This window comes from Xiphias gladius, chromosome 6, assembly GCF_016859285.1.
Source record: "Xiphias gladius isolate SHS-SW01 ecotype Sanya breed wild chromosome 6, ASM1685928v1, whole genome shotgun sequence".
Lineage (NCBI taxonomy): Eukaryota > Metazoa > Chordata > Actinopteri > Istiophoriformes > Xiphiidae > Xiphias > Xiphias gladius.
Window position 1 is genome coordinate 24,836,798 of NC_053405.1, and position 15,621 is coordinate 24,852,418.

General features: G+C 38.8%; 1 protein-coding gene across 4 annotated transcripts in view; it reads left to right on the top strand.

The window, feature by feature from the left end:
* Nucleotides 1–15,621, top strand: part of tmem131 (transmembrane protein 131) — a 31,066-nt gene that overhangs the window by 8,911 nt on the left and 6,534 nt on the right. For all 4 annotated transcript variants that reach the window (XM_040128604.1, XM_040128607.1, XM_040128606.1 and 1 more), the window contains exons 6-29: nucleotides 1,265–1,381; nucleotides 1,488–1,610; nucleotides 1,726–1,806; nucleotides 1,921–2,071; nucleotides 2,198–2,254; nucleotides 2,356–2,417; nucleotides 2,509–2,617; nucleotides 4,995–5,103; nucleotides 5,213–5,366; nucleotides 5,470–5,640; nucleotides 6,687–6,797; nucleotides 7,147–7,281; nucleotides 7,780–7,884; nucleotides 7,984–8,070; nucleotides 8,223–8,375; nucleotides 8,463–8,538; nucleotides 9,568–9,682; nucleotides 9,805–9,943; nucleotides 10,067–10,176; nucleotides 10,267–10,339; nucleotides 10,481–10,632; nucleotides 10,728–10,870; nucleotides 12,171–12,357; nucleotides 15,373–15,558. In XM_040128604.1, the coding sequence (XP_039984538.1) occupies nucleotides 1,265–1,381; nucleotides 1,488–1,610; nucleotides 1,726–1,806; nucleotides 1,921–2,071; nucleotides 2,198–2,254; nucleotides 2,356–2,417; nucleotides 2,509–2,617; nucleotides 4,995–5,103; nucleotides 5,213–5,366; nucleotides 5,470–5,640; nucleotides 6,687–6,797; nucleotides 7,147–7,281; nucleotides 7,780–7,884; nucleotides 7,984–8,070; nucleotides 8,223–8,375; nucleotides 8,463–8,538; nucleotides 9,568–9,682; nucleotides 9,805–9,943; nucleotides 10,067–10,176; nucleotides 10,267–10,339; nucleotides 10,481–10,632; nucleotides 10,728–10,870; nucleotides 12,171–12,357; nucleotides 15,373–15,558 (2,906 nt within the window). The remainder of the gene's footprint in view (nucleotides 1–1,264; nucleotides 1,382–1,487; nucleotides 1,611–1,725; nucleotides 1,807–1,920; nucleotides 2,072–2,197; nucleotides 2,255–2,355; nucleotides 2,418–2,508; nucleotides 2,618–4,994; nucleotides 5,104–5,212; nucleotides 5,367–5,469; nucleotides 5,641–6,686; nucleotides 6,798–7,146; nucleotides 7,282–7,779; nucleotides 7,885–7,983; nucleotides 8,071–8,222; nucleotides 8,376–8,462; nucleotides 8,539–9,567; nucleotides 9,683–9,804; nucleotides 9,944–10,066; nucleotides 10,177–10,266; nucleotides 10,340–10,480; nucleotides 10,633–10,727; nucleotides 10,871–12,170; nucleotides 12,358–15,372; nucleotides 15,559–15,621) is intronic.

Genomic DNA, 15,621 nt, shown 5'->3' on the forward strand with positions numbered 1-15,621 from the left:
TTTTTCTTATATTAAGGCTGTCTGCATATTAAGAAAGAGCAGGTCATACTCAAAGAGATTACCAAAGTCTGGTGCATTAATGTGGTTTTCAGTGGTTAAAAAAAAAAAATTGGACTGCAGGAGTCTGGTTCACAAAGACATTCAGGAGGAGGGAAGTCAGTGTGGTTTTGAAGATAACCAAAAGCCTCTAGTCTTCTGTCACGGGATGTGTTTGTACAAAGACTTTGTACATTAGGGTAGACAAAATCACATCTCCAGGGAGATTTATTCAATTTACCATTTATAGAAAACCTGATCTGAGAAAACATGTCAAAGGGCATTAGTTTGGACTCGTCCTCATGGGACACTTAATCTTTGGAAATTTTCTTTTCATAACTGCCAAATCCATTAATTAATAATTAATGACTGCATACACTCGATATATTTGCTGGGTTTTTTTTTCTTTTTGTTAAGACTACAATCCCTAGACATCTCTGCTGTGGTCACATGTTGCTGTGGCATATGTGTTTTGTATCAGTACTTACCAAATAATTTATTAGCTGTGTTCCAAATAAATTCCATGTACCAATAGCTCAAAATATACACTGCATTGCATATTTGTATTTATAAGAAATTAATGCACTTTAAGTTAAACCGGGATTTTGGAGCACAATTGCTAGTGTAAAATTTGTGAACTTAAGGACAAAACAAAAAAAAAAATGCTTATCCAAAAATAATACATATTTTTATTGTTTTCTAGCTTTATGTGGCTCCTCCATTTCCTGTGTGCATCAGTGGAAGACCTTTTATCTGCTTAATTTGTCATGAAGTAACGAGGGAACAGCCCACACCTGACCATGAAACTGACTGTCAGTCAATTGTCCATTTACTTTTGGGCCTCTGAAAATGAGGGACTATGTACAAAAATAAAACTGGCTGTAATTCCTAAACATACTAAAGAACTTAAAAGAGGACTAGAGGCCTTAGGTTGTTTTAGTCTATAAAAATCAACAAGATATTTATGTAGCCATTTCTGTAGATTTTTCATGTTACTGTAAATTGGCAGGAAAGAATTCAGGTTTATCCGCAACAGAAACCACTGAACGGTGATCACTTGCAACCACAGTCACCACCGAAATGTTAAAGTTAGAGTGTAGCTGTAATGTTTTCGTAGCAGTGGACCTTAAGTCAGATGTTGTGGACGTGAGTGTTAAAATCTTTGTGGTGTTTTATAAGTGTTTTACTGCATTTTCTGTAATTTTTTTTTTGTCTGTTCTTTGCACAGATAATTCCACCAGGAGGGAACACATCGTTTGATGTGGTTTTTCTTGCTCGAGTAGTTGGGAATGTAGAAAACACTTTATTTATTAATACATCACATCATGGAGTGTTTACATACCAGGTACAGATTGGAATAAACAATACTTCTTTTCAAAGTTAAATTTTTACTATCAAGAGAAGCGTCACAAACATTTTTTTTTTTTTTTCTTTCTTTCTCTGTCTTGAAGGTTTTTGGGGTTGGTATCCCAAACCCCTATAGACTGCGGCCCTTCATAGGGGCTCGAGTCCCAGTAAACAGCAGCTTCTCACCTCTAATAAACATCCACAACCCATACAGTGAACCACTGCAGGTAACTTGAGCAAAGACACTGATGGTTGAATTTGCACGTGTTTGATTTGTTTTTGTATGCTGGTGGATTAATTTGATGTGTATGGGGTGTGTTGCTTTTCCCTATCCTACTCCAGGTTGTTGAGATGTACTCCAGTGGCGGAGATCTACATCTAGAGCTTCCCACAGGTCAACAAGGAGGCACTGGAAAATTATGGGTTAGTTTCATGTCACAACTTCTCTTGTTTGTATCGAGTCTTATTTTGACTTGGAAAAGGATGATAGCAGTAAGAGTTGAGTCCCAGTCACCCATGGTGACCTTCTCCCTCCAGGAGATTCCTCCGTTTGAGACAAAGGGGGTAATGAGAGCCAGCTTCTCTTCAAGAGATGTAGACAACCACACAGCTTTCATCAGAATTAAAACCAATGCCCCCAACGAGGACCAGTTCATCATCCTGCCTGTAGAGGTGGAGGTCACATCAGGTGTGTTTTATAAATCTTTGTGAAGTTTTATTACTTACAGGACATTATTTATAACTGTGTGTGACATTTTGTCTGTAAAAATGTGTTTTCAGCCTTTATTTTTGTCTTTTTGTTCACTCCATGCAGCCCCTGGTATATACTCCTCCACAGAGATGCTTGACTTTGGTACGCTGCGTTCACAAGGTACTAAGTTCTACAAACAGAGCTACATCTTGCAGTTTTTAATTACATAGTGGTTTGCTCACTTTTGTTCTGTTCTGTTACCCAACTGCTTTGTGTTACAGATCGTCCAAAACTGCTCAATCTACACCTTTTAAATTCAGGAACTAAAGATGTTCCAATTACAGTAAGTATCCTTAGTAGCGTTTTTAGATCCATATACCCTAAACTGTTATTTTACCTCTTAACCAACCGGCTCCTTTTATTATGATTTACAGAGTGTACGCACAACACCATCAAATGAAGCAGTCACAGTAGATTTCAAAGCAGTCACGCTAAAAGCTGGAGAGAGCAGATATACCAAAGTTGCAAGTATTAGTTTTGATGGTAAGTTCTGTTTTCTTTGTTTGTTTGTTTTTTTGTTGTTGTTTTTTGTTGTTTTTTTTAATGTAGTAATAATGGACACTTTCTCTTTTGAAATGTACATCTTAGTTGTTTTCTTAAATTAAATTTTAAACTATGTTTTGGTAAATATATTGAAGGTTCAAAATAGAAGAAAAGTCCCACCTGTGCTACCCTCCGCTTGCTCCATTACAATCCCCTTCTAACTATGGAATGTGATGTAGACCCACATGTATAAAAAATGTCTTACGGAAGTGCAATTACATGCACATTTTCCACTGATCACAAGTTCTTATAAAGAAACCTCTGAACATGTCAGTTTTCTCCTTCAAGCTTTCACCGGTGGACAAAAACAGAAAAATCATCTCTAAGAAATCAAGATGCAGTTTTCTGCTTTTTACAGTGTGTTTTGTATCAACTACCGGTTTAAAATTCCTTCATTTTAACATAGTTTTAGGTTTATTCATATACTCTCATAAAAATAAAAATAATCCGAAGCTTCTAAAGTCTTTGACTTTTCCCCAATGTGTGTGGGTAGGTACATAAGTATTTGGACAGTACACAATTTTCGTAATTTTGCCTCTGTACACCACCACAATGCATTTGAAATGAAGCCATCAATAGGTGATTGAAGTGTAGACTTTCGCCTTTAATTCAAGGGGTTCAACAAAAATATCTCATTAACCATTTAGGAGCCGTTTTTATACATAGTCCGACGTTTTCAAAGACTCAAAAGTAATTGGACAGTTGACTCACAGTCTGTTTAATTGCTGGTTGTGGCCTGTTCCCTTGTTATTTCATGACAAATTAAGCAGGTAAAAGGTCTGAAGTTGATTCCAAGTGTTGAATTTGCTTTTGGTAGTTGTTCATGGGAACTCTCAATATGCGGTTCAAAAAGGTGTCGATTCAAATGAAGGAGTCCATCGTTAGGCTGAAAAAACAAAACAAACCTGTCAGACAGATGGCAGAAACTTTAGGAGCGGCCAAATCAACAATTTGGTTCTTCTTAAAAAGAAGGAATGTACTGGAGAGCTCAGCAAAAGCAAAAGGACTGGAAGACCACAGAGGACAACTAAAGTAGATGATCACAGAATATTTTTTTCTGTGAAGAAAAACGCTTCACAACATCTAGCCAGGTCAGGAACACTCTCTAGGAGGTAGGCATTTCATTGTCAAAGTCTAAAATCAAGCGATGCCTTCGTGAATGTAAATACAGAGGGTTTTACCACAAAGTGCAAACCACTAGTAACACTCAAGAACAGAAAGGCCAGATTAGACCTTGCCAGAAAACATCTAAATGAGCCTGCCCAGTTCTGGAACCAGATTCTTTGTACAGATGAAACCAAGATGAACTTGTACCAGAATGATGGGAAGAGGAGAGTATGGAGAAGGAAAGGAACGGCTCATGATCTAAAGATACCACATCATCTGTCAAACATGGTAGAGTCAGTGTTACAGCATGGGCATGTATGGCTGCCAATGGAACTGGGTCACTGATGTTTATTGATGATGTGACTGCTGATAGAAGTAGCAGGATGAATTCTGAAGTGTATAGGGCTCAACTCTCTGCTGAGATACAGCAAAATGCTGCAAAACTGATAAGACAGTGCTTCACAATACTGATGGATAATGACCCAAAACGTACTGTGAAAGCAACCCAAGAGCTTCTCAAGGCAAAGAAATGGAAAATTTTTCAATGGCCAAGTCAGTCACCTGACCTCAACCCAAGTGAGGATGCTTTTCACTTCCTGAAGACAAAACTGAGGGCAGAAGGACCCACAGACAAGCAGCAACTGAAGGCAGCTGCTGTAAAGACCTGGCAAAGCATCTCAAGGGAGGAAACTCAGCATTTGGTGACGTCCATGGGTTCCAGACTTCAGGCAGTCATTGACTGCAGAGGATTTTCTTACAAGTATTAAAAATAATTCTTGTATTTATAAGTATATTGGTTTGTACAATTAATTTGAATGAAAATGAGGGCCTATGCATAAAAATGGCTGTAATTCATGAACAGTTAATGCATTATTTTTGTTAAACCCCTTTAATTAAAGCTGAAAGTTTCCACTTCAATCACATCTTGATGGCTTGATTTCAAATACATTTTGGTTTCCAGACGCAAAATTAAAAAAATTGTGTTGCTGTCCAAATACTTATGGATCTAACTGTATATTAACTGGTTACTGGTAATGGTCCTGGACAGTCCTCATAAAGTTTTACATCATGTCCTCTACTGGACATGGTCATGTCCTAAACTCTAGCAGTTTCTTACACTTTGTGGTGTAATGTTGCACAACTTCCTCTTGCGGGGCCTTGTATCCCTTTGCAGCGTGCTTATCCTCTCTCTCTTGTTTTTTCATTGCAGCCTCAAAAGCGAGAAGACCATACCAGTTCTCTGGTAAAATAACTGTTAAAGCAAAAGAAAAGAGCTACTCCAAGCTTGAAATCCCATACCAGGCAGAGGTTTTAGATGGGTGAGTTGTTTTGTGGCTATATTGTACATGGAGAGTGGGTTGCTTTATGTATTGTATAGGTGAAAAAATTCTTACAGGAGTTTCATTGGTATGTAATTTCTTCTGGCAGATACTTGGGCTTTGACCACACGGCTACGTTGTTCCACATCAGGGACAGTCCTGTAGACCCAGTAGATAGACCCATTTTCCTCACAAATGTCTTTAACTTTGCAATCCGGATACACAACGTGTCCCTCCCCGAAGAGGCCAAAACCATGTTTAATGTGAGTGCCACCAGAATGGGTCAACAGATGTCATTCTGATTTTGACGTTAGATATATATGTGTTTAGAGGAAAATTACATCAATTTTTCTCTTTCTATTTTAGGTGCAGAACTTCAGTGCACCTGTTCTCATCCCCCCACACGAGTCGCGTTACATAATCTCCCTCCTCTTCCGGCCCGTCCGACCCTCCATTCACATAGACAGTAACATTCTGCTCATCACAAATGCATCAAAGTTTCATCTGCCTGTGCGGGCTTACACGGGCTTCTTGGAGGTACACAATGGAAATACGGTAACTGCTGAAGCAGTAAGGTTAAGAAAAAGGGTTTTCAGTTTTCAGGGCTAGCTGACAAACTCCATAGCAAATAGAAAGGTTGCAATAACTTTTTTTTTTTGTATTTTTAGGCTGATTATTTTACCTTCAAAAATATTTGCATTGGAACCTGCATAATACAAAAGCAAGAATGCAGATACTGCACTCTGCCTTTGAATAAATAATGAAAATCTGGGGGAAAGCACAGTATCTGCCAATAACACACACTCCTTTTGCTCTCTTTCCCATTTTAACTAACTTCTCAAGAAAATATACTTAATTTTGATTACTTACAGTCCATAGCTTATAGGAATTAAATGTATTTCTGCCAGTCATTTACTATTAATATTTCTACTAAAATCAGTGTAATAAATTAGTTTACAAACTAATACATTTAAATATGTAGTTCCGAGGTAGCTTAACTACACCAAATTGCATTAATTGCACTATGTCAGAAGCTAAGATGGCAGCTACTGAGATCTGCTGGGTTTAACTGCTACCTCATTAAGTTATGTGGAATAAAAAACAGAATTACGTCTACATTTATCAAAATATTTACAGGTAGAGGGGAAAAAAAAAGGAAATTTATATTTTGGCTTTAGATTGGGCTGGCTGTACCTTTCTCACCGGCTCGCTTTTACCTGATATAGCACTCTTGATTTAGCTGTCTAGCGGGCTGTTTCTCTGTAAAAGAGTTTACTGTCAGTGCAGCTTCTAAGTTTACCACGCCAGAGTATAGTTACTGCAGCCTGGGCAGCAATGCAAAGCCAGAATGCAGTAACTACAGAAACATAGAGTGCATTTGCTGTAGTTTAGCTCAGTGTTTTGCTCTGTTTTGTAGTTAGTACAAATTTAAAAAGAAGAAGTGAGATTCAGGTCTTAACTCAATTTTATCAAGATATGTAGTTTCTGTGTTTGCCTGTGTAGGACCGAGTAAATAACATAATTCTTGGTGAGGATGCGTCTGTATAATGTGGTGTTTGTTCTTTGTGGCCTGGTGTGAACAGCCCCTGGTCCTGCCTCCCAGTTTGAAGGAGAACCTCATGGACTTTGGTGTCCGCAGTGCAACAGACACCAGCAGCATTACATTTGTGGTGGTCAACAGTAATCCTATAGAGGTAAGAATATGCAGCAGATGATCATGAAATGATTTTCAGGTTTTCTAGATTTTTTTTGTCTTCCTTGGCATGGGCCACAGTTTAGTTTCTATCTTTCCTTTTCATTGCCCAATATGCTGTTAGGGGCATTGGGTAAGGCATGTTTCCATGACCTTTTGAATATGCTGACTTGTGCTATCAAACTCAAATTTTGAGTAAAACTTTATCATGTTGCAACATCCTTTGTGCTAATACATTCATTTCCACAATGTGTTTTAACAGTTTAAAGTGTAGTCACACATTGTGCAAAAGGACAAAAAATTGTAAAAGAGTATTGTACAGTTTTTTCACACCACTTTCCATCCTCCAGTTGGAGATCAAGTCCTGGCTGGTCACAGGAGACAGCCTGTCCATGGAGCTGCTGAAGACAGAGAAAGGAAACACAACAGTGGCCTTGAGTCGCCTGAGAGAGCTGCAGAACACTTCAGCCTCTCATCACAAAACAGTAAGACCTCCAAAGTGTCACTCCAAAACTGCTTTTGGCTTTATTTTTCTGATCACGGTGACACTGAATTTGGTAGGAATCCCGAACTCTGTTGCTGGAGCCCATAGTTGAGTCAGTGGAGTAGTGTCACCAATCAAATGCCCATGACATGTCTGACAAGTTATTTACATTTTGTGTAGGTTTGTTTTTACTTTTATGTATTGTTTAACCTTAAATGTGAAGAAAGAAATGGTTCCATCTGCAAAATCCAATCATTTCTTGGAAAGTACACAGGAAGCCCAATCTAGTTCCTCTTTTTTACTGTGCTGAGCTTAAAAAAATGTTGTGCAAGCAGACGTTTTGAAAAATCAAAATTGAAGATTTTGTAGGAGAAGATGTGAATGCCCCTGTTGTACAGGTGCTAGCTTCCTGATGTTGAGACTCTCCATCCTCAGCACCGTCAGGTAGTGGAGATAAAAAAAATTATAAACTGATGTTTATATTTTTCTCTCTGCAAAGGTGATATTAGCGTCTGGCTATTATGCAGCATTCAGAGTGACACTGGTGGCCAAGGCACTGGAGGGCATGTATGATGGAGCCATACACATAACTACAGATTATGAGGTAGGACACCAGTCATATGTGGTTTTAGTGCTGTTCTTTTAAAGAAATACACAACCAGCATTCAGTCTAATGCAGACATGAATTGTTCTTTTTCCTCAGATATTAACCATCCCAGTTAAAGCTCTCATTGCAGTGGGCACATTAAACAGTTCTCCAAAACACATCATTTTACCGCCTTCATTTCCAGTAAGTAACAATAAGATGTATTCATGAGAAAAATTTCACACCTGCTGCACTGGCAGCAGACAGATGATGATATAAAGTGTGAACCTACCTTCCTGTTAAACGCCCAAGGTATTATAGCTCTTGACGTGTCTGTATATGTTTTTTTTCTTTAGGGGAAAGTTGTTCATCAAAGCTTCAGTATACAGAGCTCTTTTACACAGAAAGTGAGGCTGCAGCAGATCCGCTCCCTGACAGAAGATATACGTTTTTATTACAAACGGCTCCGCAACAACAGAGATGAGCTGGAGCCCAAACGTAAATCTAAGGTAGAGAATCATGTCACAGAACTAAATCAGCGAACTATATTTGTCCTTTAGAGACGTAAACTTATTTAATTTCTCCATCTTTTTCAGGTGGCAAATATTTATTTTGACGCCAGCTTGCAGTGTGGTGATCACTGTTATGTGGGGCTGCCATTTGTGCTTAAATGTAAGTTTTTTTTGTTTTGTTTGTTTTTTTTGTTTGTTTTATTTTGTTGTTGTATTTTATTTTTTTTTTTTGAGTGTGTGACATTTAAATCTCACAAAAATTAAAGCATTAATTCAGACTGGATTTATTTCTCTAGGGGACGTGGGGTGATTTTTGACATCACCTGCCCTGGTCAGTGATTTTTAATCCTGCCTGGAGCACATGTTTGGGTAATCTTTCACCCCCTCCCTGGTAATAATTACAGCTGTAACTGTGTCTTTGGTGAACTCACTGGTCCCCCTGTAATTTAAATCCAGTCTGGAGCGGAATCCATGTATTTTATGGTGGATCTCTGAGTTTTTTCCGCAGGAAGAACATCTTGTACTTCTAATTTTCTCTCTTTTTTTTTTTTTATTTATTTTTTTTTTATTAGCTCAGTGTAAAATTGAAGAAGGCCAAAACTGTTTTTGATAACCTGATGGATGGAAACATGGTTACACCAACAAATAAAAAAATAAAGCCATCAGAAGAGCAAATTGGCACCGCATAGAAGTATACTCAGTTAGCTATTAGCAGATACTGTAACCATGGCAGAAGAAAATTTAAAAATGTGATGATTCTCAGGGAAGTTCTGCATTTACATGGAATATCTTTTTTCCATGATTTCTAAGAGGATTTATGGATTTTTATTTGCAATGGACATCAGAGATAATGATACTTTCAGCAAGTTTATGTCACACTGAATGTTATTAATATGTACCTCATGTCCGTGTTCAGACTTGACACCGAGATGCTATTGACTCAAATTCACCTCATGCAGTATCGCCTCACGTCTCTCCCTCCAGACCTACCCTTAGCTTTCTTTTTTGGCGCTGTTCTATGGATGTCCATGCCTATTTTGTGATGGTTAAAATGCCAGCCCGAACTATGAGTTAAATTACTGAGGAGCACAGTGAATGTTTTATTGCCCACGTCCCCCTCTAATCCCCACCCCATCTGAATGGGCTTTAGGAGTCCAAATTAAATGGGTGATATGTTTTTCTTCCACAGCTGAGTCTAAGCCTCATGGGCTGGCGTTACAGGAGGATATCTGGGATGCTGATGTGGATCTTCATCAGAAACTTCTCAGACGATGGAAAGAGTTGAAAGAACGTGCAGGACACAAGTAAGCATATTAAAGATGCAGTGATGCTGGGCTTTGATTATCAGATTTTACTGTTAAACTACTTGCTCCACATTAGTGAACTATTTGAATAATGTCACAAAATGTGTCTTTTCTTACCAAAGGATCGAAGCTGTCTTTGAAGTCAACACAGACCTTCAGAAAAACGTGCAAGCTAAAATAACAGCACACTTGACCTGGCCGTCACTGGTCAACTCTTCGCAACGAATTACGTTCCCTCTGACCAACACAAACAGCTCCTCTGTGAGTAGGAACAATCCACCTCTTGTTACCACATGCCCATAAACACATACAGGAATGTTTTAACGTGTTGTTACAGTCCTGTTTTTGAAACTTGAGGTCCTGAATCTTTTTGTATCTCTGAAGGATGAGGAGGTGATTCTGCAGAATCCAACCGACGTCCCCGTCTACGTCCAAGTTCTCCCCTTGGCCCTGTTACTAAACCCGTCAGTGTTTTCTGGAAAACTGGCTGACAGGTGAAAAACCTCCCCAAAACCCTGCACATTCTTGTTCTTTATCCCTTCATCTTACTCTGACAGTAATCTTCTCAAACTTTTATTTTCCAGGTTTCCATTAGGCAATTTGTCCAACATCAACATTGACACAAACACCTTTGAGTTCCAGGTTCACAGAAATCAAGTGAGTGCTACAAGAGTGACGATTAACTTTGCCGTTCATCAAGAATTTAGAGAATCAGCTGGTTGGCAAAATCACAGTCCTTTTGTCCATAGCTAACGTGGCAGCTGTTTGAATCAACAAGGCCCTCTGTTTGTTTGGCAGACATCCCTAATGAAGACCAGTACTGGGTTCGTAGAGGGTTCAACCAGACCTTTTGTGTACAACCTCCTCCTGCTGCCTGGTGAAGTTAAGTCATTCAGCGTGAGGTTCACTCCCATCAGCAACCACAGTGTTTCCTCCCTCCTCATAGTCAGGTAATTTCAGTTTTTAATGTAACTAACAGAAAAGTCCCTTTAGTAAATACGTGTTTCTCTTCTAAAAGCGTGTGCTTCACTGGGAATCTGTTTAGGAATAATCTGACTGTGATTGAAACAATCGTACTTCAAGGACGAGGTACGACGGAGAGCCTGAAAGTTGCGGGGAAGCCTCCGGGACAAGGCAGCTCACTGAGGTTTAAGATGACTGAGGCCCTTCTGAAAGACTGCACAGAGAGTGAGTTTGCGTTGCTGGTGATTATTCTACATGAAAATCTGTAGCATATTATAGGAATATGGAGCCCCTTTTCAGGACGTAGCTGCACCTCATTGTACAAACCCACATTTCCTTGTGTTGTCTCCATATTCTAAAAATGAAACACTATGTCAAATTGTATAATGTCCTCAGCTGTTTCCAAAATAATAAATCATATATAATGAATAATGAGCGACTGTAGATAAACTAGAAGGGTATAAAATCCAATCCATTTGTTGCAAAGCATCAGAAGCATTCACAGGTTCTCTCTTCCATAAATGCTCTCACGGCTTTCCCGGGGAAAATTCGCAAATGAAAAGAAAGCAAAATATGAGAGCATAATGTAAAATTCTCATGAAATAAATACGTAACCAAAATACATTCTTTCAGAAAAAATATTACAACAAAAATAGGTAAGCACACACCTACAATTGTATAGTACCAGAGCATTCACAAGGTCCCTCCTACATAAATGCTCTCTGTGCCTGCGTAACACCATGAGCACAGTAACAACTCTAGCCAACATGGTCTCAACACTACACTAATGGTGCAAGCTACATGCATTCCCCATGTAGTTCTCTAAAAATGAGTGAATATGTTCATTGAAATAAATAAAAACTTTAGCTCTAAAACATAAATATATCAATAAATTAGCTTTACATTTAAGTCAACCACGTGCAGACGTGCAAAACGTGCAAAACTTACAGTTGGAAAAATGAAAGAAATATTATGCTTCCTGTTAAAATACACAACATCCCCTCTTACAGAAAATGATCTGCATTAGTGCATATTTACTCCCATAAAAATATGTCATCCATAACAAAAGTAGGAAATACAATGCCACACGTTTTATCCTCTAGACTTCAAACTAAAAGTATGCCCAGTCCACACAGGCCTTTTTAGAAAGCCTGTGCAACAACATACTAACTACTACATATTCACACAGAGTGACAAAATAAAAGCATTCTTTTAAGAACTGGAATCTCACTGATACTGATACTAAATTTAAGGAACTATTGCCCATAGAACTGAAAATCCTATTGTACTCAAAAAAAAACAAAAAAAACACTACAAACTAATAAAACATTCTTAAATCATTATAAGACAGGTACAGACCCATTTAATTTGGACATTGAATCAGTGTTGGTTGTTCTGTGTAGTCTACAACATTAATGTGATTTTGTCTAGTATATTGTTATTATATCTCTTTACATTTTGCATCAACTCATTCTCTAGTTTGCAGCTAATATTCCATGAATTATTATCCCTTCATTTATTTCAGAGACAAAAGTCAAAGAGCCAAACTTCACGCTCAAAAGAACCTTCAGAGTGGAGAATACAGGCTTACTCCCGATCACCATCAGATCAGCAGAAATCAACGGACAAGCTTGTGAAGGATATGGATTCAAAGTTCTCAACTGTCAAGAATTTGCACTTAAGCCAAATGCTTCAAAAGACCTCATCATACTGTAAGTTAACAAAGTGCTACATGTTCTCTTTGACCATGAAAATTTTGGTGTGCGTGCGTGCGTTTGTGCGTGCGTGCGTGCGTGCGTGCGTGCGCGCGTGCGCGCTCTAATTATACTTGTCCTCTGCCTGTCTGGCTGAGTAAGCCTTCAGTGAGAGGATGAATTGGCTGTTAGTCTCTGCAGCCACTGCGTGCTCCCCACAGTTCTCGTTTTTAGTCATCACTTAAAGTTCAAGTCCCCCTGTAACATAGAAAAACACACATACATTTGTTGTACTCTTGTTATCCCTTTACAAATTGAAAAGAAAAATACTTGAATGTTTGCCACAAATATTTTCAGCTATAAATTCTGATGTAATAGCCAGTCTGTTCGTCCAAGTTCCTGTTCTGTTAACAGAAATACTGTCCTAAATCAAATGCATTGTATTGGCTGTGGTTAAATGTAATTTCCCTCTACCAAGTATTCTGACGTATCAATGTTAAAACTGTCGCCTGCTGGCTTCTTGGGAGAGATGCTGTCTATCTGACAGCAAAGGTGTAATTTTTAAAAAGTCAGAAGAACACAATCATTTATATAGATGAGGGTCAGTTCTGCTTTGCTATGATACTAATATCAAGCTATTCAACTATTGTAGACTCCCAACAATCAAATAATAATATACTGATGACTGAACTGATAAATTTGATCTTAAATTTTAACTTTTGAAGGGAAATGTTCTAAAAGTCCCATACCCATTGTACAGTCCCACATGTGTTTCTCTTCCCAGAATTGTGTGGGTGTGAACAAACTGTTAACTTGGACCTGTTAGGGCAGGACAGTTTACACCTTTATCATTGTTTATTGTAACATACCAAGATATTTTGCCATGTGGCAGTATGAAAAACACAGGCGTAAATAATCACATTAATTATGGCTGAGCTCCATTCATTGTGAATGTCAAAATGTCTGCTGGTATAAAGTCTACTCCGAACATTTTTCTGCATATGTTCAAGTCGAGCAGAGTTCTAATCAGCCAATATAACTGAATACACGTGTGGATGTGCAAGGCACTTAATTTGTACACTGGCCAATGTATCAAACATAAAGTCACGCCAACTATACTGATAGTTTTTCCAATTTGGATTAGCTAACCTGCTGTAAACTAGCAAATGTTGGCAGCTTGCCCACTTACTTGCTAGTTGCTTTCAAAGGCCACATGGCAGCAGTAAGTAATGACAAGTAAGCAGATTTATCATAAACGCATTATCAAAGAGACTTGTTTGCTTAAGTGGACTGCCTAACTGGTTATGATGCATTTAACAATTAGATAACATAGCTTTATGCATACTGAAAATCAGCAGTATTTGGATTCAGCCCAGAGTGATCCAGCTAGTTTGGGAGGTGACAGCTGATTTACGCAGGGGTTACAGGCGTGCCTTATGAGTAATGGTGCAGTCAGACCATTTTTTGCTTCCCATTCACTTCTCTGTGGAACGTGGCGAGACACATTCACCTCTAGTGTTGAACGGACCTGCCTCCTTTACTTAGCAGAGTTCAAGTTTAAACTTTAACATGCAAAATTGCGAGGCTGTTCAGTAACCAACCAATCAGAGAGAGTGGGTGGGACTGACCTCTTATTCAGGAGATATTGTTCGTCTACATTCTTGCTTTATAACTGAGGGAGAAATAATGCAAGCAGCAGAAAAGGTGGGAGGCTGTTTAGGTGTAGTAAGTATAATAGCATGAGGTTAATGACTGTTAAATTTTTAATAAAGTGGTGTTTAATAAACAACTTGGTGGACTGCTTTTGTTAGCTGGCTCGGTTTATGTTTACAACCCTCCCAGGCAATTTCCTGTCCCGCCTACTTCTGACCACACCACGCAACTAAATTGACTGCAGCTCAAAACTAAATATTGCACATGAAATGAGAAATGTTCACACCGGTGCAACCATTAATGATAGTAGCAAACAAAGGGGGCTGAATGATAACATCCGTTCAAGCTTGTTTAATTAATAACATGAATCTAATTAATATTAATTAAACTCTTGATGTTTGTTAAATTTTAAGAGCAAAAGCAACTCACAACTTTTCTATTCAGGTTCATTGTGCCAGAGACTTTTCTCACGGCAGACATTTTGACTCATCACAGCAGGAAAAGCACAGGTGGAGCCAATATCAACAATCCGCTTTTGATGGCTTTGCTCTATTTAAGTGTCCCAGACATTAGAGCGTGCCAGTTACCCGGTATGCACAATTGCAGGGCCCTGGTACTGACACAGCATAATGGAATTTTGCGATTACTAATGTATCTGTGCTTTTCCCTGCTGTCACTGTAACAACATTTCTGTAAATTTGTGTCTTCCAGCTTATAACAAATCAAATAACGCTAGACACCTGTTTGAACTTAAATCTACATAGCAGCAGCTACTCGATGGGTTAGAAAACAGAAATGTTTTACCATTAATGTACATAGGAACAGACAACACATTTGCACTTATCAGAGTGAACATCATACTTGAAATCGGTAAAGTCCGCCTCAGTTTGTGACTGAATTAACACATAGGCCAATCAAATTGCATGTTTTGAAAATGGTTGCATTAGAAAAAATGAGAGAGTTGCGGTTTTCTCAAACAGTTTTGCTGCCTGCCTCACCTCAGAAGTTTTCATTTTAACATGGGTTTGTCTGTCAGTCAGTCACTTTTTTGTTTAGACAAAGGGCATTTGAAACATTCACACACGCACAAAGTCACTGGTCAGATTACACACCCAGTTGAACTAGTCATTCATGGTCATTTCAGAAAATGACTACATCCTGATGTAGACAGATGGCTCACAGATTCCCAGAGCACAAAGATGCCTCCCAGGTCTTCCAATTAGCCACCACTTATGTTTTCTGATGTCTGCCTCTAATTAGGAGTCCTACTTTGTGTCCACATTAATAGACCACAGGTCAATATCAGGTGCAGATTACTAAGGTTTTTGTATAGTTGAGAACACACGTTTAAACAAAGACATTTCCCTGCTTTCTTCCCAGGTTTACACCCGACTTCACTTCATCTCGAGTGATCCGGGAGCTGAAATTGGTGACATGTGGAGGCTCCGAGTTTGTTTTTGTCCTGAACGCCTCCTTGCCCTACCACATGTTAGCTGCATGTGCAGAGACCCTGCCCAGGCCGAGCTGGGAGCTGGAGCTCTACATCATAGTATCTATCATTATGAGGTGAGTGTCGCTCTGTACAGCACGGTAGCATTAAGACAGCACCAAAGGCACTAAAACACAATC